General features: G+C 38.6%; 1 protein-coding gene across 2 annotated transcripts; it reads left to right on the plus strand.

Moving 5' to 3' along the window:
* The first annotated feature begins 9821 nt into the window (after positions 1-9821).
* Positions 9822-17146, plus strand: RAB9B (RAB9B, member RAS oncogene family). Of its 2 annotated transcripts, none has more exons than XM_060001871.1 (3): positions 9822-10032; positions 14695-14788; positions 15745-17146. In XM_060001871.1, the coding sequence occupies exon 3, from the start codon at positions 15787-15789 to the stop codon at positions 16390-16392; it is 606 nt and encodes a 201-aa protein (XP_059857854.1). In that variant the 5' UTR covers positions 9822-10032; positions 14695-14788; positions 15745-15786; the 3' UTR covers positions 16393-17146. The 2 variants fall into 2 exon arrangements, with proteins under 2 accessions (XP_059857854.1, XP_059857853.1); XM_060001870.1 differs by having other exon boundaries at positions 14695-14761.
* Positions 17147-21830: the final 4684 nt, after the last annotated feature.

A 21830-nucleotide genomic window follows, 5' to 3' on the forward strand; every position in this document is an offset into this window, starting at 1 on the left:
TGAAGGGTAAGCTGAGATGAAGTGAGAGAGTAACATGGACATATATACACTACCAAATTTAAAATAGATAGCTAGTGGGAAGCAACTGCACTGCACAGGGAGATCAGCTCGGTGCTTTGCGAACACCTAGAGGGGTGGGATACTGAGTGTGGGAGGGAGACGCAAGAGGGAGGGGATATGGAGATAGATGTATATGTATAGCTGATTCACTTTTTTATACAGCAGAAACTAACACACCATTGTAAAGCAATTATACTCCAATAAAGATGTTAAAAAAAAATCTGTGTGCAGGTTTTTGTGTGGACATGTTTTCCACTCCTTTGGGTAAATACCAAGGGCTGTTATCTGCTGGATCATATGGTAAGTGTATGTTTAGTTTTGTAAGAAACTGCCAAATTGTCCTTCAGCATGACTTAACATTTAGATTTTCAGCTACTAGATTGTAATTCACAAGACCAGGTGCTGTGACTGTTGTTTCTCACCACCAAACTCCTACATTCTAAAGCAAGGCCAGACACAAAGTCAGCAAGTATATTTGCTGAATAGATGGATGAATTAATTACCTGAATTATGGAATCAAGAACATGCTCACAAAATTTGCAAATAAAACCAAATTAGATGAGTCTAGCATCTTAAAATACATAGTAAGAATTTTCTGTGACCCTGACAAATGGGTGAAATGTCCAGAAATGAAACATAATAAACATTGATAGGGTAAAAGAGGTAATCATTTTCTGAAATGATTTTTAATATTATAAATGTGGTCAATGCATATTTGTACTGACTTCATGTCTAGCCACCATATTTCTATAGGAACAGTGACAAAGTTGTGGGTATTTAGTGAAGAAGAGAAGAATGAAGGATGTAAGTCAGGTCCACATGAAGACTGATTAAACGACTTGCACATAATTAACCTGGGAAAGAGGAGACTTAAAGGGTGTATGAAAGTAATCCAGATATTTAGAGGTTTGTTACATTGAATAGGGATTGCACTGGCTAGCACGTGGTGTACAGATTGCCACCATCCCAGTCCTGTCCCCACAGCAGATATCACAACACATTTTCACATTGTGACATAAGCAGTAAGTTTCAATTTATCTAAATTGGCAAATGAGGTGAAACTGTCAGATATTAACTAAGCAAACAGATTTTATGCTATATATAAAATTTAAGAAAACTATTTTTATTTCTAAGGCAATAGGAAGATTAAACTTTACCTTAACTTTACCATTACAATCAATATAAACTGATCTTTCAAAGGCTTAAAACACAATGCTTTCTTTCTTTTTTTAAATTAATTTTTTATTGGAGTATAGTTGCTTTACAATGTTGTGTTAGTTTCTACTGTACAGCAAGATGAATCAGCTATACATACACATATATCCCCTCTTTTTGGGATTTCCTTCCCATTTAAGTCACCACAGTGCATTAAGTAGAGTTCCCTGTGCTATACAGTATGTTCTCATTAGTTACCTATTTTATACATAGTAGTGCATATATGTCGATCCCAATCTCCCAGTTCCTCCCACCCCCCCTTTCCCCCTAGGTATCTATACATTTGTTCTCTACATCTGTCTCTATTTCTGTTTTGCAAATAAGATCATCTGTACCATTTTTCTAGATTCCACATATATGCGTTAATATACGATATTTGTTTTTCTCTTTCTGACTTACTTCACTCTGTATGACACTCTCTAGGTCTATCCACGTCTCTACAAATGACCCAATTTCGTTTCTTTTTATGGCTGAGTAATATTCCATTGTATATATGCACCACATCTTCTCTATCCATTCCTCTGTTGATGGACATTTAGGAACAATTCTCATAGAGCACCTGTTGAGCATTAGTGGAAGACTTCAGACACCTAAAAGGACAAGAAAAATCCCCTCACAACTGGGTAGGATGAAAGAAAGAAGGAAAAAAGGAAAGAGGAATAAAAAAAGGGACCAGCAACCCTGGCGGGAAGCTGAAATTGAGGGGAGGTCTCTGGACTCAGAAAAACTCCTTCATGGTTGGGAAAACAGCTGAGACAGAAAAGAACCTTTGGGGGAATCAAAGGAGAATGCAGCAGAAGGTCTGTGGAAGGCAGGACAAAGTAAGAACTGCACACATGGTCTACACTGCAACTCTGTGCATTCCAGCCTGAGTCATGAGTCGCCCGCTGCGGAGGGGGTTTGGGTGCTGGAAAGTGGGGTTTGGAACGTGGACAGAGGGAGGGAACACCTGTTGGCTGTGAAAAGACAGCGTGAAGGGACGGGAGTAAGGAGCTCCACAACCAGGAAAGTTTGTGGAAAAAGTGCGAGACCCCATAGAAGAAAGGCGTCATTGTTGAGTGGCATGCAAGGGGTGGGGCCACTATCACACTACTTTCTTTAAGAAAAGTGAGTGACTTCCCTGGTGGTCCAGTGGTTAAGAATCTGCCTTCTAATGCAGGGGACGTGGCTTCAGTCCCTAGTCGGGGAACTAAGATCCCACATGCCGCAGAGCAACCAAGCCCAGGCACTGCAACTACTGAGCATGTGGACCACAACTAGAGAGCCTGTGTGCAGCAACTACAGAGCCCACGCGCTCTGGAGCCAGCGCACCACAATGAGGATCCCGCCTGCTGCAACGAAGATCCTGCATGCCGCAACTAAGACCCAACACAACCAAAAGTAAAATAAATAAATAAATATTTTAAAAGAAAGAAAAATGAGTAACCTTACTTTGGATGTTTTACATTAGCCAACACAATTTTCAAAACATTAACTTTTACACAAACCATCATGTTATGACTTACACATTCATCTGAACAATGTTTTGCAGCATTTGCAATAACTATAAGACAACAGATCTGTAATGATACAGATCTGTAATGATACAGCACAGAGATACTGAACATTGTATTCACTTTGATTTTTTTCTTTTGCTGACAAGTAATCTATTTTTAGAAGCTACTACCATCATCAAAGGAGGAACTTGTATTTCTGATTTTATTTTTCTTTCAATTAAGAGAGACTTCTACAAAACCTATCTGCCATCTCTGAGGTCAGAACTAGCACCAAAATAAGGAGAGTTAGAGGTTGCAGATTTCATCATTTCACAAGAAAGAACTTTCTAGCAAAGTAAACTGTCTAAATAATGGAATGGGCTGCTTGTGAAGTCAGTATTCAGAGGCTGAATGACCACAAGTCAGAGAGTTGTCAAAGGAATTCCTGTAGTAGGTGAGAGGCTAGAAAAAGTTCAGGGTTCCTAAATACTTGTACATGGGCCAGCTTATCACAATCCCCTAGGGAACTTGTTATAAACATACATTTGTGGGCCCCACCACAGAGATTTCAAAGTCAGGGACTTGAAATCTATAGTTTTGATAAATCCTCTATGTGATTTTAATGTGCAGCTAAGTTTGGAAATCAGTGGATTCAATCAGTCACTCTAAAAGCCCTGCCAAAACCAAGAGTCTATATATTGAATTCTGAAGGTACCAGGGGGAAGTGGGTTTTCTATTAAAGGGGAACTTCAAAGAGTAGAAAGGCTTCAGTGAATGGACAAGATGTAGGATACTATCTTTAATTTTTCAGGTTCCAGAAACTTGAAAGGAGACTGATACATGCTATTCAAACTCATGGTGGCCATGTGCCAATTTATCCACTTACAATGGATAAATTGTAAACTTACAAAATTTCCATATGGATTTTAGGAACAGCTTATAAATATCTACAAAGACACTAGCTGGAATTCTGGTAGGGACTGCACTGAATCTGTAGATCAATTTGGAGAGTATTGCCATCTTAATAATATTAAGTCTTCTGATCCACAAACATGGAATGTCTTTCCATTTATTTAGATCTTTTTAATTTCTTTCAACATTTTGTTGTTTTAAGAGTATAGGTTTTGCACTTCTTTTTATAATTACTACTAAATATTTTGGTTTTGATATCATTATAAATAAAATTTTCAGATTCTCTTTCCAATTTATTTATTGAAAAAACCATGCTGTTTTCTGTGGAGTTCCCCTTCCCAACCTCCCAACTCTAAACTCAAGTCTTACATGTTCTTGCTTACATTATTGTGATGTTATTTAACATCTTTGTCCTTTTTCCTAAAAATTCATAGTTATATCTAGAGGTTTGATCGGATTCAAATTTTACTTTTTTAGCAAAATACTTCGTAGGCACTGCTTTGTTTTTCCATTAAGAGTCAGATGATATTTGGTTATTACTCTTGTAATGTTAGCAGACTTTGATGATCATTGCCTATATCCATTAATTCATTAGCCGTTGTAAAATTCTATCATTCCTTCTGAATTTATTAGGTGGAAATCTTCTACCGAAACATTCTCCTCATGAATTATTTGGTTACACAGAGAAAGAATGTATATAAGAAAGGCAGGTTAAATGTTCAGTTCATTATTTTATTTACCAGTTTTAAAATAATGAGCTAGTTTCATAACTTTCTCCAAGTTGACAAATTACATTTTTAAGTGTCATCATGAATTCATGTATTGAAACATATTTGATATATTTCAATCCATTGTAGTTATTGTGTTTTCTGATGTTCAGATTGCTTCATGTTTGGCTAGTGGGACTCTCTTCAGTTTGGCTCCTAAGTCCTTTTGACACAGCCCTAGTAGTGTATCTGTATAGGGAAAAAGCCAATCATAAGTCCAAGCTGTTATCTGTGTTTCTGACAAATCAGCTATAAAACAGAGGTTCCCATGACCTCCTCCCCATTGAATTTTATTATTTGCTAGAGTGGCTCACAGATCTCAGGGAGACATTTAAGTTTACCAGTTTATTTGAGGATATGATAAAGGATACAGTAAACAGTCAGATGAAGAGCTACATAGGGCGAGGTCTGGGAGGCTCCCGGTGGAGGAGCTTCTGTGCCTGTGGAGCTGGGGTGCATCACTCTCCCAGTATGTGGATGTGTTCGCCAACCTGGAAGATCTCCAAACCCCATAATTTGGGGTATTTTTATGGAGGCTTCCTCACATAGGCATGATCAGTTATTAACTCTATTTCCAGCCCCTCTCCTCTCTCTAGAGAAGTGGAGGATGGGGATGAAATTCCAAGTTTCTAGTTAAGGCTTGGTCTTTCTGGAGATCAGCCCCCATCCAGGAGCCATGCAAGAACCCACCCAGAGTTGCCTCCTTAGAACAAAAGATACTCCAATCACTCAGGAAATTCTTAGGGATTTAGGAGCCTTGTCATGAACTGGGGTCAAAGACCAAATATTAGAACAAAATATAGCATTCTTATCACTCCGGAATTTACAGGCATTTCAGGGGCTCTGTGCCAGAAACTGGGGGTAGAGACCAATACATATATTTTCTATTATCTTGGGGCTCCATAGTTTCTTTGCTATCTGGTGTGACAAGATATTCCAGATTCATCTTGGACATATCTTGCCACAGACCTAGAATCAGCCATTTCTCTAAGAAACTTTGATTCCTTTTACTGGGAAATGATATTTAGAATCTCAGTCTGGGTACTAGAGGTGCTCTTTGGTACTTGGATTTTCACTGTTTTGAACTGTTTTCAGTGAACAGAGCTTGAAAATACATGCATTTTTAAAATAATAAAACTGAGTTCATACTGATATTTTCAATAATTGGATTATCTTCAGAGATCTTTCCTTCAGGCTATGGAAAATCTTGCAAAGCATCCCTATTCCACAAGATTATTCACATATCAAGTGATAAAAAATTATTGTGCCACCAGAACAAATGACTGGCTTTTGGACAATGATAGGTAAATATTGACAAATTCTTACTGCCCGATTTCCTTTTTACAAATCTGTGCTACTATATTTTCTGAATAAAATATCAGATGGTCCCATAAGTATTATTGTAAATGTGGGGACAACAGAAGAAAATACTCAAAATCAGAATTATCTGGATATATGGCATGTATAGTTGCCATGTAAATACTCTAGGCCAAGGATGCCAAACACATTGCCTCATCCATGGTAGCCACCACTAACTAATCACTCTTTTCTACTGAGCTAGATGTGCCTTAGAATTTTCAAAGCACAAGTCTCCAGGAAACCACTATAAATTAATCTGAGTGGCCAAGCAAGATGACATATACTACCATCCACGTTTAAGGCAAGCCAATGTTCTTTTATCACATTACAACTTTGTACAGTTAAGACAGCAGTTGCCAAATTGGGTTCTGAGGTATACTAGTCCTGTTGACAGATTTTCAATAAACAAAAGGAATTTGTGGTCACAGAAGTTTGTTTTTTAAAAAGTGCTTTCTTCACTGCAAGATTCCAAGAGTCTTTAATGTTCTAATATGCATTGTGATTCTCCAGGAAAGGAAATAGTATACAGTGTTTATGAATTTATTTGAACCCTTCATGGAACTCTTTTTTTCATAAGCATCTTATGAACATGAAATCAGGCTTTTCTTTTATATTAATCACATTCAAATTATGTCTTCTTTAAGCCCAGATCAATGTATTTAAAACCGAATTAGGATTGGGGGCTTTTGGACATAATAGATTTCATACACTGAATGCTTATTTTTGCATGTGTGTGTCACTCTCCAAAGGTAACCTTTTCTCCAGTACCTAGAGACAATTTTGGTTTAGTCTCCAACCTACTGACTACAGTATGATTCTAGCTTTGGTAGAAAAGTGGTGTGTGGGTGTGTGTGGAGGGGTGTGTGTGTGTGTGTGTGTGTGTGTGTAACTGTGTTACAAGGATAGGATTATATTATTTCATTATGCATGGAAGCATTATTGATGGAGGGCATGGTTTGACAGATCTCAATGATGGATCATTTAGAATAGTCCAGTCCAAGAGCCACAAAACCTACAGCTGGTATTTTGAAACTTTGAGCTATCCACCTTGTGCTGTTCCCTCCTAACTAGTGGTAGTCATGTTGCTTCTATTCTATGCGGATGGTAGTTGCTTTTCAAGTAGCCTCTAGAGAGTCTTTTAATATAGGATTTGTTTAGGAGTCTTTGGGCTAACATAGGATTTTGCTTAATCCTAAGGATTAATTAATTAATCCCTAAGGATTCCAACATTCTGCAAATATATAATACCTTCAGCAGTTATGAGCTTCTGACTACAGAACTGGGTATCTAAGCCTAGAAATTAAAAGGCCCTTAAAACTTGCAAATAGGTTTGGGGAGATTCTCAGAGATGACTAAACTGTTGGAAAATAGCATCTATGAGAAAAGGACAAAAAAATCTAAATTCACATAAAGATGAGACTCTAATTTGAAGGACTGTTATTTTGAGCAGTTCACAAAACAGTTCAATACAGTGCAGAAAGAAAACATTGGAACATCAACATGTTTGGTTTTTTGTCATTCTTTTAAAATTTCTGTGTTGGAGTATTTTCAATGTATATGTATTATAATGTATATATAAAATAGATATGCACAGTAGGACATGTATAAAATCTATAAATACATATATGGGGGCCCATGCTCAAAAGTTTTCTTTTATCACAGATAAGAATGTGTGAGTAAAAAATTTCTTTAATGGATTATGTGCATTTCTTCTCCAACAGAAGAGTGTTTTAGTGTGTTTGTGTAGCGGGCAGGACTGGTTTAAGTAGGAGCACATTTATATCCAACAAATATTTTCTGAGCATGTCCTATGTAACAAGCATTGTCCTAGGCTCTGCAGATATGGTGGTGAATCTAAACAGTCACAGTCCTTGACTTTATAGTGCATTATAGTATAGTGGAGGAAGGCAGTTATCAAGCAAATAATCATACATTTAAATATCTGATCATAAAGACAAGCTACAGAATGGGAGAAAATATTTGCAAATGATATGACCAATAAGGGGTTAATATCCAAAATATATAAACAGCTCATACAATTCAACATCAAAAAATCAAACAACCCAATCCAAAAATGGGCGGAAGACCTGAATAGATATTTTTCCAAACACAATCAGGTAGCCAACAGGCACATGAAAAGATGCTCAATATCACTAATCATCAGAGAAATGCAAATTAAAATCACAACAAAATATCACCTCACACCTGTCAGAATGGCTATCATCAAAATGAACACAAATGACGAATATTGGAGAGGATGTGGAGAAAAGGGAACCCTCGTCCATTGTTGGTGAGAATGTAAATTGGTGCAACCACTGTGAAAAACAGTATGGAGGTTTCTCAAAAAACTAAAAATAGGACTATCATATGACCCGGCAATTCCACTCCTGGGCACATATCCAAAAAGAACGGAAAACACTAATTCAAAAAGATGCACACACCCCAATGTTCATAGCAACATTATTTACAATTGCCAAGATATGGAAGCAACCTAAGTGTAAGTGTCCATCAACAGATGAATGCACAAACAAGATGTGGTGTGTATATATATATAGGAATACTACTCAGCCATAAAAAAGAGTGAAATTTTGCCATTCGGAACAACATAGATGGACTTGGAGGGTATTATGCTAAGTGAAATAAGTCAGACAGAAAAAGACAAATACCGTATGATATCACTTATATGTGGAATCTAAAAAATAAAACCAACCAGTGAATATAATAAAAAAAAAAAAAGCAGGCTCACAAAGAGAACAAACTAGTGGTTACCAGTGGGGAGAGGGAAGAAGGAAGCAGCAAGATGGGGGTAAGGGATTAAGAGGTACAAACTATTATGTATAAAATAAGCTACAAGGATATATTTTACAACACAGGAAATTTAACCAATATTTTATAATAACTATAAATGGAGTATAACCTTTAAAATTGTGAATCACTATGTTGTACACCTGTAACTTATACAATATTGTATATCAACTATACTTCAATTAAATTTTTTTAATTAAAAATTGTTAAAATAAATATCTCATCATAAACTGCTAAGTATTACAAAGAAAAATACAGCAGGCTATATAGGAGGCTGCAAGAGAATAAATTGGGGCACTTACTCTATTCTGGGGTTGAGGTTACCCTGAGAAAGTGACATTTAAGCTAGGGTTTATGGAATTGACTGAGTGGTTGACTTGGGAAGAGGCAGAAAGAGCGTGGCCTAGGTAGAGGGAGGGTGCGTGAGGGCCATGAGGGGGCACGTGGAGAGTGAGGCGTAGTGCCACTTTAGGGACGGGTTATCAGACAGCAGGGAAGCTTCAAAGATGAATCTGCCTGACAGAGATGGAGTGCAGGCTAGATGACCCCAGGAGCTCCACCCTCCTTTGATTTCAGGGGAAAAAATCAGGAATTAGTTGGAGGAACCAGAGGGGCACAGGAGACAAAAAGAAATGACTGGTTGGGTGGCTAGGCACAATTGGAACATTGCATTCTACCCCAGCAACATTTCTGGGAACCTCAGATAATGCTCTTAGGATGGCCCTCTAGAACGGTAACCTGTAAGGGTAAACGTCAGTGTGTCTTCTATGCCTGAGCTACAGATGTGAACCTTTCCTTTTGGATTGCTGCGAGAATTTCATGAGCAATAGCCAGCTAGAGGGCCTAGTAATGTGTCGTGATCATGTGTTTCCCTGAGTTATTTTAAACAAGAGTGTGTATGTGCTATCCTCTTGGCAAAAGCAGAGGGTTTGGAGGTAGGATAAATGAGGTAGGTCGAAGAGTAATTGCCAGAAATGGGGCTGTGGCTACAGAGGAGCTAAGTGGGAGAGCAATATTTGACGGTCCATTGTCGCTGTGCCTACTGATCTGCGAGGGGAGAGGAGGAGGACAAAGGAGACCAGGGTTGGACACTGATCATGAAAGAAGTGTGAGTGAGCCAGGGAGCGCTCTCGAAGCGCGAGGGCGGGAGGCGTCTACCCCGGGTCCCTGGCGCTGAAAAAGGGGCGCGAGGAGGCGGTGCGGGCCCCGCCCCCTCCCCGGGCGGGCGCGGGCGCGGGCGCGAGACGCTGTGCGGCGGCAGCAGCGGGCGCGAGCGGCAGCTGTTAGGCCACCTAGGTCCAAGCTGCACTTGCCGCCTCGTTGAGGACGAGGAGGCGGCAGGAGCAGTGACGGTGTCGCCGAAGAGCCGGACTGCCGGCACGCAGAGCTGACCGGCCTGGCCCCCGCGGCCCTCTCCCGCCTCTCTCCCATTGTGTTGGGTAAGGTGCCGGTGCGGGGGCAGCGAGAGTGGCTTAGCGGCCGGAGGACGCGGGAGGTCAGAAGGTGGGAGGCCCGGGGGCAGAGGAAGAGAAGGAGGTCTGGGTGAGCCCCCGGGGGCAGTTGCACCTTGGGAAAGGGGCCTAGGCGCCGCGGGGTCGGAGTTGGGGGGTGGGTAGGTGACGGTGGAGGGGGGCGTTGCTGAGTAATCAAGAGCAGCTGCCAAAGCCCGGCAGAGAGGCGCAGGGCTCTGTGGGGAGCGGGTGTGGCTCAGTGCGCATGCGTCACAACCGCTGGTTCTCAGAGCTGGGGGCGAGGTGAGACAACCTGGGTCCGAGGTAGTTGGAACTATGCGTGACATATCACTTTCTGGGTCCCCGATGGTAACAGTACCCCTATCATGGAGATGCCAGCATTCCCAGCCTCCTAAGGAAGCTTCTTTTCCCTGTACCCTGCTCACTTAATGTCACTCAAACCTTACCTATTCGTCTCCAGGAGGTCTACTCAGGGAGTGGCCTGTGGACAGTGCCAAATTGCTATCTAGTGTGCCTTCGGGCTCATAGCCCCAGAGCTGTCGTTGTGAGGAGTGAAAGGTTGGAGGTGAAATTCCACATTGGACCCTTCTAGTTGCATGTAGGATATAAATATGGGCATAAATGTAGGAATATGCATGACAGCTGTGGCATGACAGCTGTGGCATTTGCACTCAGAGTATGGATGTAGCTGATAACTTGTTAGCTCTACAAAATGAATCCAGTGCGTCAGAGGGCTTCCCTGCTATGGAACCCTCCCCCATCCCCAGCCCCACGCATCAGGTTGTATTGGAAACAATCTACACCATTTAAGGTAGAGGGTCTCAAAATCCAATCGTTTCTTATTTGTATTGTTTTTACGTAGATTAAAGAAAGCCCCACTTAGTTCTCCAGTGCAGTATTTCCAAATATTGTTCCAGGAATCAACAGCGAGTTGAAGAGCCTCAACCAATGTGTTACCATAAGATGGGCTTTCCCCACAGCTCTAACTATGGCTCCTCGCCTGTGCAGATTGCCACCAGGGCCACTCTCACCCACTGCCTAGCCCTCCCCTGTTTCTCTTCCCCCACCCTTAGCCCTGCAGTACACATCCCTCTCAAAACTTGCTCCCAAACAATCTGCACTATGGATTTGAGCATCATTCTACCCATGGCAACCGAACTGGTGTTGCCAGTTTGCTTTTCTTTCTCTTCATTATCACACTAAAGTGTACTATTTTCGAAGGTTCAACCTCCTTCTTATCATTGTACTGCCTCCTCCCTCACCTCCATCCCCACCCCCAAGCATCCCCAACTAAATACAGTAATTTTAATAAGCCTGTGTGGGTGCAGACACAGCAAATTCAGAAAGTTTCAAGTGTGTTGAAGAACAAAGAAAGCTAGGGAGTATCAGTCATATCAGTTTCTAATTCATCTTACTGTCCAAGACGTAGACCCTAATTGGGGAAAAAAGTGAATAAACTATCCTTAGAGAATGATTGTTACTCTGTTTTGGGGAGTGGGGTAGGAAAGGGGAATGGCATCTCTGGGATATTTGAATCATTTAAAGCCAGATCTTTCTCTGAATAGGATCAAAATTAGAATAAACATTTTAGTCCAAATCATAACCTGATATGGGATCCTTAAAGGATGCATAAGGGAGTTGACTTTCCTATTAAATGTACTTAGGTTTATCAAAGAATTCCTTTGCCTACTTAATGCTATCTTCTTTTAGGTTTTGATTTAAATTTGGCATATTTTGGGGGACAAAAAAATTGTCTGGTTTGCTTTTGTACTGTGCTAGTTCTTTTTAATTTAAGTATGTACTAAAGGATATCACACTCAAATGAGGATGATGATGATGATGATGCTGATGGGGATGCCAGCAGCCACTGTAAACATAATGTGGAGATAATTATTCTGCTCTTGTTTTTGGTGGGAGTGGAAAAGTTTATATATTTATTTTTTAAATGTGAAGGGAGATGAAGGGAAACTGGAGCATTTCCACTGGCTTTCAACAGGTGGAATTCCTGTTAAGTCCCATCTAGAAAGTGATCCAAATAAGTCCATAACTTCTGCTCTTTAGTCACCTTGTAAATAATAATATTTGGATATCTTACAGAACTGTGGATCTGTTGTACCTGTGCATCAATTCAGAGGCATTAGTTCTGGGTACTTACCTAATTAATAAACAAATATTTATTGATTATCCATATGGAGGACTCTGGTGCTGCATGAAGGGGCTTCAAAGACACATACAAACAAGGGCCTTATGATCCAGGAATTTAGAATTTGGTTGTGCAGGAAAAAAATATTTTGTTAACAAAATAAGACAGTATAATGATACTATTTCAACTGTAAACTATGAGATCTGAAGCTTATATGTGAATTTATAAACTCCTTGAGGGTAAGACCTTGCCTTAAACATGTATGATTTCCAACAAGGTCTACATTCAGTGGGTGCTCAAGCGATGAAGCTTTGCAAAGTAGATTAGGTAGGGAGAAACTAGAGGCAGGGAGAGAAGAGCCAGGAAGCTTTCACAGTAGATTAGATACAAGGAGATGTGGACCAAAATGAGGATGGTAGCAGAAGACTGGAAAAGGATATTGCAAAGAAAAATCATCAGGATTTAGTGACTGAAAGCAAGGAGACAAGCCTAACTGTATTCATTTTTACTTCCAGCAAATAAATGGGAGTTGGAGACAGCAGAGGAAAGTGTAGGGTCACCTTAGTAAGGACACAGCACACAATAGGCACTCAACTGTTTTCTCAAGCATCAATTGCAGGATTGGACAAGAAGACCCTTAAGGTCCCTCCAATGCTGAGATTCTGTAGTATATGCAAATGCTCAAAACTGTTGGGGAACAAGGCATTCTCAGATATGGAAGAAAGAGAAAAGGAAGAATTGTTATCCTCCCACTGGCAGGTGCTTTCTGAGAAAGGTTAATATTGAGTCACAAGGCCCCCACCAGTGAATGAAAGGAGATGGAGAGCGAGAGGAACAAAAATCCCAAACTAAAAATTTCAATAAGTGCTTACAAATCTTTGCAAACTTCATAAGTTGTTTCCTCCCAAATCCTATGAGTTAAGTAGGGCAGGCATTACCAGCTCTATTTTTATATAGGAATAAACACAGCAAGATTAAGGGACCTGTCCAAGTTCATAAAATCAATGAATGGGAAAGCAGTGATGAAGACTGTCCTGATTGCTGCCAGCCCAGTGCACTTGACACTGAACTGCATTGTTCTTCCCTGGTATAGACCCTATGCACCCAGAAGTTATGTGTGCACATGACCAAATAGGGGATGCACAAGCAACAGCAGCAATATCTCAGATAGTTATTAATACTTCATTATTCCTGGAGCCGAGTATTTGGTTTCCATATTTACTCAGTTCTTGACCCTTCATTTGCATTTATCCGCAGCAGCTGGGAAAGTAGAGTTAGCCATTTAATAATATGGACACCTGTTTGCTAGGAACTTAAGGAAGTTCACTTGGCATGGGCACGTAATACTGTCAATATTGTGCCCAAGTTTGTACTTCCTTCAAGTGAGAGTTCAAGAGTTCTGCTCTGTAAAATTATCCTACAGACCAATATAAAAAAGAAGTGTGCTAACACTTGGTTCATCTCCATTTAAAGAAATGTTTGGTACTTGAGCTAGTTCCAAAGACAGCAATTTGAGAGCAGAAGAAAAAACAGGACAAAAATCAGGAATTGTAGGAAACTTGAGAATTTTTTTAGAATAGATATAGACCAAGAAGGAGGATAAAACCTATCAGTTTAGAAGACATTATTTAAATTCATAATTACTGATTTAGATCTCTAATGAATCCCTTATTATATGCTTTTTCTACATTTGAAAAAAATAACATGAGATTGTTAAGCAGCAGAGATTTCTTAAAAGCTTCTTTATTCCTCAGTAAGAAAGAACACTCAGCAAATCTAGGAACTGTTTTTTTCTTTTTAGACCAGTACTCTTGATGCTGCTGAAATAAGACACTTGCCATAATTAACTATAATTATAAATGAAGTCGTGTTTGAATTTAATAAATCCAGTTAAATGCTAAAACCTGTGTTCTAGACAGATGACTGAAATTAATGAGTAAAATAATTAGCCAAGATTATATATTGTAAACAAGGAGTCCCCAAACATATTTTTTCTTCTCTGATCTTGTGGAATCAGTTGCAGAGACACCCTCAAGGCTGAGTGCATTAATAACTTTCTTAGAGATGGGAACATTGGTAGGTAGAAAGGTAAGGAGTTTCATCTCTGACTTAGAATTTCAACATATCTTAGACTCCTCTGTGCTTTCTCTTTCCTGAATATCATCTATTGTGAATATCATCTACTTTCTTTGATTTACTTTTACTTTGAATGGAAAGCTCAATAGAGAGACTATAAAACTTTAAAAAATCATATAAAGTACACTCAAGTTAGGACAAGTTAAAGTCCATGCAATAAAATTATTTTGTCCATGTTAGGTATTTGTAGTATTTGAACTCGCAAGTATATTTGTGAAAAGCATCCTCTGTAGGTAAGTTGAGGTTGGTCTGGTTTTTTTTTTCCTGACTTGAGTATATTTATATATAGATAGCCTTAACTTTATTTTAAATAAATTTTTATAAATAATATTTCCCAATCTGTTTTTTAGAACCCTAAAAAGAAAGAATATAGCAACAACAAGAAAAAGACTAAGATTGTGACAAAGACCCAACTGGGTAGGTTTACATTTTATTCTCAACTAGGTAGGTATATATGTTATATGTTTTTATTTGATCATTGTTGATTTCCCACAATGGACCTCGTTTGAAAGAACCTAACAAAATCTAGTACAAGGTAGTTGTTCAGTAAACATTTGATCTTTTTATTTTAAGATGCATTCTAGGTATTTCATGTATAGAATGTGGAGGTAACAAGAAGGATACTGTATAATTATTAGCTCTTTAGAGTTTACAGTATGTTTTCATTGGTGTTATTATGGAATTAGAACCTAAATCCAGAAATTAATAAGCTATTCAAGATTTTCTTCTTCAATGATAGCTGTTATAATGATACCAATCAACAGTCATCAACTTGAGTGCCATTGTTCCATGAAGGAAAGATTAAGGAAGATCTTTTACTTGTGAGGGTATCCATATCAATTCAAGTATAATGGGGCAAATGCCTGAAGAAACCTGATCTTTTTCTCTTTTCCAAGTTCTGGGGTCCAATGTAACCCTAACCAAACTTCTACTAACAGAATCAAGATTCCAGCTTACACAGCTTTCTCTCCTCAACGGTTCTTGGCTCCATCAGGAACAGACTTCAAACCCCTCTAATCAATTTCATACTCTTTGCCTCTTGTTTGGAACTGTCCAAACCAGAAGCTAATACGTTACACATTTGAGTAGCATTCCTGTTCTAGGCTTTCTCCCCTAGAATAGGGTCAGAACTGAACCAGATTACAGCACCATCTGCTAGTCCATTTATGCATGGCATTCAGCCATTTTCCTGGCACAGGCAAGATACTTCAGAAAAACAAGACATATTTTCTCCCTTATGGAGAAAGAGTTTTATTCCTTCTGCTGTACTATATCATTTAATGAGCATGAATTAAGAGAAGTTAAGTAATAAGGCCTTGTAATTCAGAGAAATTTACTATGAAGTTGATTTCAGTTTCAGGTTTAACTGTTTTCCCTTCTACTTTTTCTTTTATTTTCAGGTTCTCTTGGTTATAAACTCTTCTCCATCTGGTGCTACAACAATGAGTGGGAAATCCCTGCTCTTAAAGGTCATTCTCTTGGGTGATGGTGGAGTTGGGAAAAGCTCGCTCATGAACCGTTATGTAACCAATAAATTTGACTCCCAGGCTTTTCACACCATAGGGGTAGAGTTCTTAAATCGAGATCTGGAGGTAGATGGACGTTTTGTAACTCTCCAGATCTGGGACACTGCAGGGCAGGAACGCTTCAAGAGCCTTAGGACACCCTTCTACAGGGGAGCAGACTGCTGCCTCTTGACTTTCAGCGTGGATGACCGGCAGAGCTTTGAGAACCTTGGTAATTGGCAGAAAGAATTCATCTACTACGCAGATGTGAAAGACCCTGAGCACTTCCCCTTTGTAGTTCTGGGTAACAAAGTAGACAAAGAGGATAGGCAAGTGACTACTGAGGAGGCACAGGCCTGGTGCATGGAGAATGGAGATTACCCTTATCTAGAAACAAGTGCCAAAGATGATACTAATGTGACAGTAGCCTTTGAAGAAGCTGTCAGGCAGGTGTTAGCTGTAGAGGAACAGCTGGAGCATTGCATGTTAGGTCACACTATTGACTTGAACAGTGGTTCCAAAGCAGGATCTTCATGCTGTTAAAAGTGGGAAGCCTTTTAAAAGTGTGCCCCAACTGGTCAGTCAGTAGTGTAAGAGTAACTGTGCCCCTCTAAGACTGCACACACATACAAAAGGGTAAGAGATAAGGTTATGATTGTCAATCAGAGCCTTTCAAATTGAAGTTGTAGAGCAATTAAAAAAAAAAGCTTTATCAAGCCAAGTGTATTTTGCGTGATTTCTGCTATTTCCTTCTTGTGTGTTTCAGGACATTTCAGAAAGCTTTAGTTCTGAAAGATTTAGATATTTTTCAAATCACAGTTTAAACTTAGAACCCAGCCGCATGAAGGAGTTAAAGAGCTACAGCTATCCCTTAAAGCATTCCATTAATCAACTAACAAATGTCACCATCAACTCTTGCCAAGCAGTTTCTGACATGTCTGCCAAAGGGGAAAAAAATAAGACTCTGAGTCGTATTACATTAATGATTATTATGCAAACTAGGATGTCCTTATCTTGAATTATAAAGAGGTTGTAATGATTAGGAATGCAAAAGTATAATGACGTACACTGCCTTGTTTAAATCCTTATGTATGGTTTGCTCCCATCTGAGCTTTTCACAAAATACCGTCTCAATAAGAGATACACTAATGACAATGGAGATTTATTATACTCTTTGTGTTTGAAGTAACAGGGTCCTAGTGAATGGATTATGTTTAAATATGCCAACCACCCTTGCAAATAAAAGGTTGGTCTGCTTTCACTTCATAAGTCTACTTTTGCTGCACAGGGATGTTGCTTCTCTGACAACCTCTTATCAATTTAGCAATGCTGCTTAGTATATGGCTTTGGATGCAGTGCACTCTGCTCATAATTTTGATGGTCCTTTGGTCCACCATACTGTGCTCTCAGAGAAGCCTTCAGAACAGGTTGGAGGATACTGGGCTTTTCTCCTAAGGTTCCATAACTCGAATATTTATTGTAGAAGAAGGAACTGATTTCTTGTATGCACTGTATGTTGAGCTGGCCAAACTAGGACGTTGAAAGTAACAAGAGAACATACTCTAACCCAGCATTAGAATGAATTTAAGAGAGTTGTCCAACAATAGAATGGACTGCCTTAATAGTGAACCCCCTTCTAGGGAAAATATTCAAGATGCTGGATGACCATCTGTTAAAATATCATAAAAATAATTTCTGTACTGGCTAGATGTTTGGTTTAAGGTCCCTTCCAGCTCTGAGTTCTAGGAATCTGCGAGCTACAAACTACGTTTCAGTGCCATGCTTTAGTTAGATATATCTTAAGGCAACAGCTAAGACTATGGAAAGGGACTTTAAAATTTCTCAAACTACTCTGGGATCAGCATTTAACAGCAACTACATAGCTCTTTCTTTTGCTTTTGCACTATGGCAGGAAAAGTTCTTGAGCTCTGAGTAATCATTATGTGCCCAGTATAAACATCCTGAAGATACCATATTAAAATACAAAAACAGTTTGTCAAATTTTGATTACCATGACTGCCAGCTATATACTATATTATTAATATGCAGCTAGTTCTTGTCAGTTGATATATTTGTCCTGCATAGATTTTAATCTATACTTTTACAACATCTATGATAAAAACAGTGACCCAAGGTAGTGAGAGACAGTTAGAAATGACCCCAAAAGAGACCTAGGTTGGGAAGGGGACAGGAGCTTTCACAGGAATATAGCCTAGAACTCTCCATTGTAGCCACATATGGAATCAGCCTTACATGTGGGACCTTATGTGCTTTAAGAGCTCTGGGACTTTTTGGCCACATTGATAAGTGGAAGATGATATTTTAACCCAGTAATGCTCAATATTTCCAATTTAAATATAGTCCAGACCCCATTGTCCAACTAATTTTGATGCCAGAAGTCAAAGCCAGAACTGGGACCCCATAGCTCTTAAGTATTGGTCTCTATCCTGCCTATGCCTATAGCCAGCCACACTGGTTTCCAAGTTCTATGATCATTTTGCTACAATCATGTTAGGGTGAAAATATGTGTGTCGGAACTATTAAATGCTAATTGTTTTTAAGTGCATGAGACCTGGGGCCTTCTCTTTCTACTTGCACTCTGCTTATAATAGTTTCTATTTGTAGATCTCAGGCCTTCATAAAGACCTCCATCCACTCACAAAAGTACTTGTCACTATTAGAATGGCATGTGATCATTTAAGTAAAGAAATTACTTAGGTATCCCATTCATAGGCCTCCTGTCCATACAAGACAAGTGTTAGGTCATTTGAAGCCCCTTTCCTCTTAGCCATACCAATTTTTTTTTCTGCCATATCACTACACAATATCTTAATGAAAGCACTTAAGTGACAAAAAATAGTGGCATTTTGGTGAGTAATACTCAGTGGGTTGTGGACATATAGTTTGGGTAAGATAAAAAAAAAACACCAAAGGCTGAAATCTGTGAGTACAAGAAACTGTGCATATAGGCTTAGAAATTGTGTACTCTAGAATGTGCAGTGCAATATTTTCAGTAGGTGTTTTTTTTTTAATGAACACTAGATTTTTTTGGAACAAGATATTTCTAATTGGAACTATATTGTTTTTCAATGGTCCATTAAAACATCATACAGAATATCTATTTAATTTATTTACATGTGTTGGGCTAACATTCAGGGGGCCTCAGATTCCATATGTCTTCAGTGGATTGATGAATTTCAGGTTAATTTGTGCCTGCCTCAGCCATCTCTACTTTACCCTGAGGTATTCCACAATCCTCTTGTTGCAGGTGCTGCTAAAAACTCAAAATTGTGTATCAGATATTTTGTTTCAACTGTAAAAATATCATCTGTGTTAAAGTGAATAAAAAGTGCATTTTGAATAACCAGTATACAATGTTTGTGCTTCTTTTCTCCCTTTCCCTTTTTGAGCAACTGGTGGGTGTGACAGAGAGTATTTATCAATCAAGTCACTCTTTCAGGCTGCCCTACATGTGGTTCTGGATCATTTTTTCACATGGTACTCCAAGCAGCCACTACCTACTGATCAGACAGATACCGTTCTACTGATTGGGAAACAAACTCAAAAGATTAAGGTGGGGAAGTTCCCTTTATTTTATGCCATTTTTTAAATACATGAAGAGTATTGGGACTAGAACTTGGATCTTGACTCTCCACTTTATTTCTTCATTGTAATTTAAAATTAGACCATCACAAAATATAAACAGAATATACATATTCCCTTTATTTTCTTGACTGGAATACTGTCCAGATCTTAGGAAAACATGAGCAAAACAAATCAGAAAGCAAAGGATAATTTTGTTAAATATTCTTTTCTGTTGCTTTTCACATATTGGACTTTAAAGAGACTTGGATTAGCATCGAACGGCTTGAATATACAGTACATAGTGGTGACTTTTAAATTACAGACACAAGTCTCTCCACAGCACATGATTACATTACAGTGATTCCATCTGTCACAGATTTAGCCCTCTTCTCCCCTCCCTCTATTTTTGCCTATTGGAACTTCGGGCAGTCGAAATCACAGCGGGTAAAAAACAGATTTTTTTTACCACATGTACTGTTTCCATTGCTAAGGATAATCATTTAACAAGTTATCAGATCAACCTCAACTACAGCACCTGAAATCCTTTTGATTAGGCTATAATGATGTAACTTTTAAGCAAAAAGGTCATAGGTTTATAAGCTCTTAAAAAGGATTTGCTCAGCCAAAACTGATACTTTAAAAGCAGAAAACTAACTTTCTGTCTTTGCAGGTTTTCTACCTGATTCATAGCCCAGTAGGAAATCTCTTTCTCTTTATGTCTCAAGAAATAGTATAGTGGGAGGCGGGGGCGGGATTGAATGAAGACAGTCAAAAAGTTCAAACTTCCAGTTATAAGATAAATAAGTCATAGGGATGTAATGTATAGCATGATAAATATAATTAACTCTAATGTATGTTATATATGAAAGCTGTAAAGAGAGCAAATCCTAAGAATGAGAGAGAGAGAAAAGAAAGAAGAAGAAAGAAAGAAAGAAAGAAAGAAGGAAAGAAAGAGAGAAAGAAAGGAAGGAAGGAAAAGAAATAATATAGATTCTCATATTTTGGAAATAGTTTGGCTATGGTTCTTCCCGGAAGTGGAAGGTGTGGAATAGATGGTTTCTCCTCAATCCTATAATTAAATTTTTGAAACACACTGGAAAAGTGAAGCACCAATCTGAGTAATTTCAGTCTGGGAGTGGCATCTCTACTTTCATTTGAATTACCTGTAGTAGTTCTAAGTGCAATATATATATTTTTTTACCTCAGTGATCCAGATAATCATTTCACTTTTTTACCCCCTTGCTATGGAGATGTAGGATTCATTACCGCAGAGTGCTTTTCTTACACTTGATTTTAGGGCAGATAAACTGATACATTTTTTGATAAAATATTCATATATGTGTATGTTTTTTTCCAAACTGGTCTCTTTTTCCCCCCAGCTTTATTGAAGTATAATTGACAAATAAAAATTGTATATATTTAAGGTGTTCAACTTGATGATTTGATACATGTGTACACTGTGAAATAATCACCACAATCAAGCTAATTAATATATCCATCACCATTCAGAGTTACCTTTTTTTTTGCTGTCTTTTTAATTTCCTCAAGTTAAAATCACCAATAAAGCCCCCATTCTTTACTCTTTTCTCTTTAGGAGAAGGAAAGGATAATGATAGAAACTAGGCATAAAGAATGAAAGTAAAGTTATTAAATTATTAAATGTCCCCTTATTGGTATGTTTGCAAAAACTGGTAAGCAAAGATCTGGCTTTTATTTTGCTGATGGAGGTGGTGATGTTTGTGTGAGGATTGGTGTGGGCTTTTTTTTTAAAGGGGGTGAAGGTTTATTTAGTGCTTTCCCAGCTAGAATAAGCATCTTCGAGGCTCAAGATATAAAGGAATTATCACCTTTAGTCATATAGGAACTGTTGCAGTGATCTGTGTGTCTTCATAAATCACTTTGTCTTCTCCAAGGCAACACAGAGAATTTTGGTTCAGCCATATTTAAGTGCATTTTTAAATGGTGGGTTCTGTGAGTACAAGTAAGTGTATTCTTGAGCAATCTGTGAATTCCTTTCATGCTTTATGAATTATGGGTAAATGTGTAATGAGTCTTACCATAGCACTCCTGAATTTTAGCCAGACATGCCAAGCTGTGCTTCTTCTACTTAATTGATTGATGAAAAGGAATTCAGAAACGTTGCCTTGATGAAAGAAATGCTAGCTGTATTGATTAGAGTTAAAATACAAATCATGCCTTCCTGTGGTGCATTCGTGAGGAAGCAAGAGACAGGCTCATCTCTTCTCTTTTCTCTTTCATTGTTCTTGGCTGCTGTAGAAACAGCCAAGGGTGTGTCCTGTAATATATTGTTCAATATAGAGTCTAATGAACAAGTGTTGGTATAACCTTTGAATTGTCTCTTTTTCCATTTCTTCCCAACAGGAAAACAGTGTCAC

The sequence above is a fragment of the Delphinus delphis genome, chromosome X (assembly GCF_949987515.2).
Source record: "Delphinus delphis chromosome X, mDelDel1.2, whole genome shotgun sequence".
NCBI classification, from domain to species: domain Eukaryota; kingdom Metazoa; phylum Chordata; class Mammalia; order Artiodactyla; family Delphinidae; genus Delphinus; species Delphinus delphis.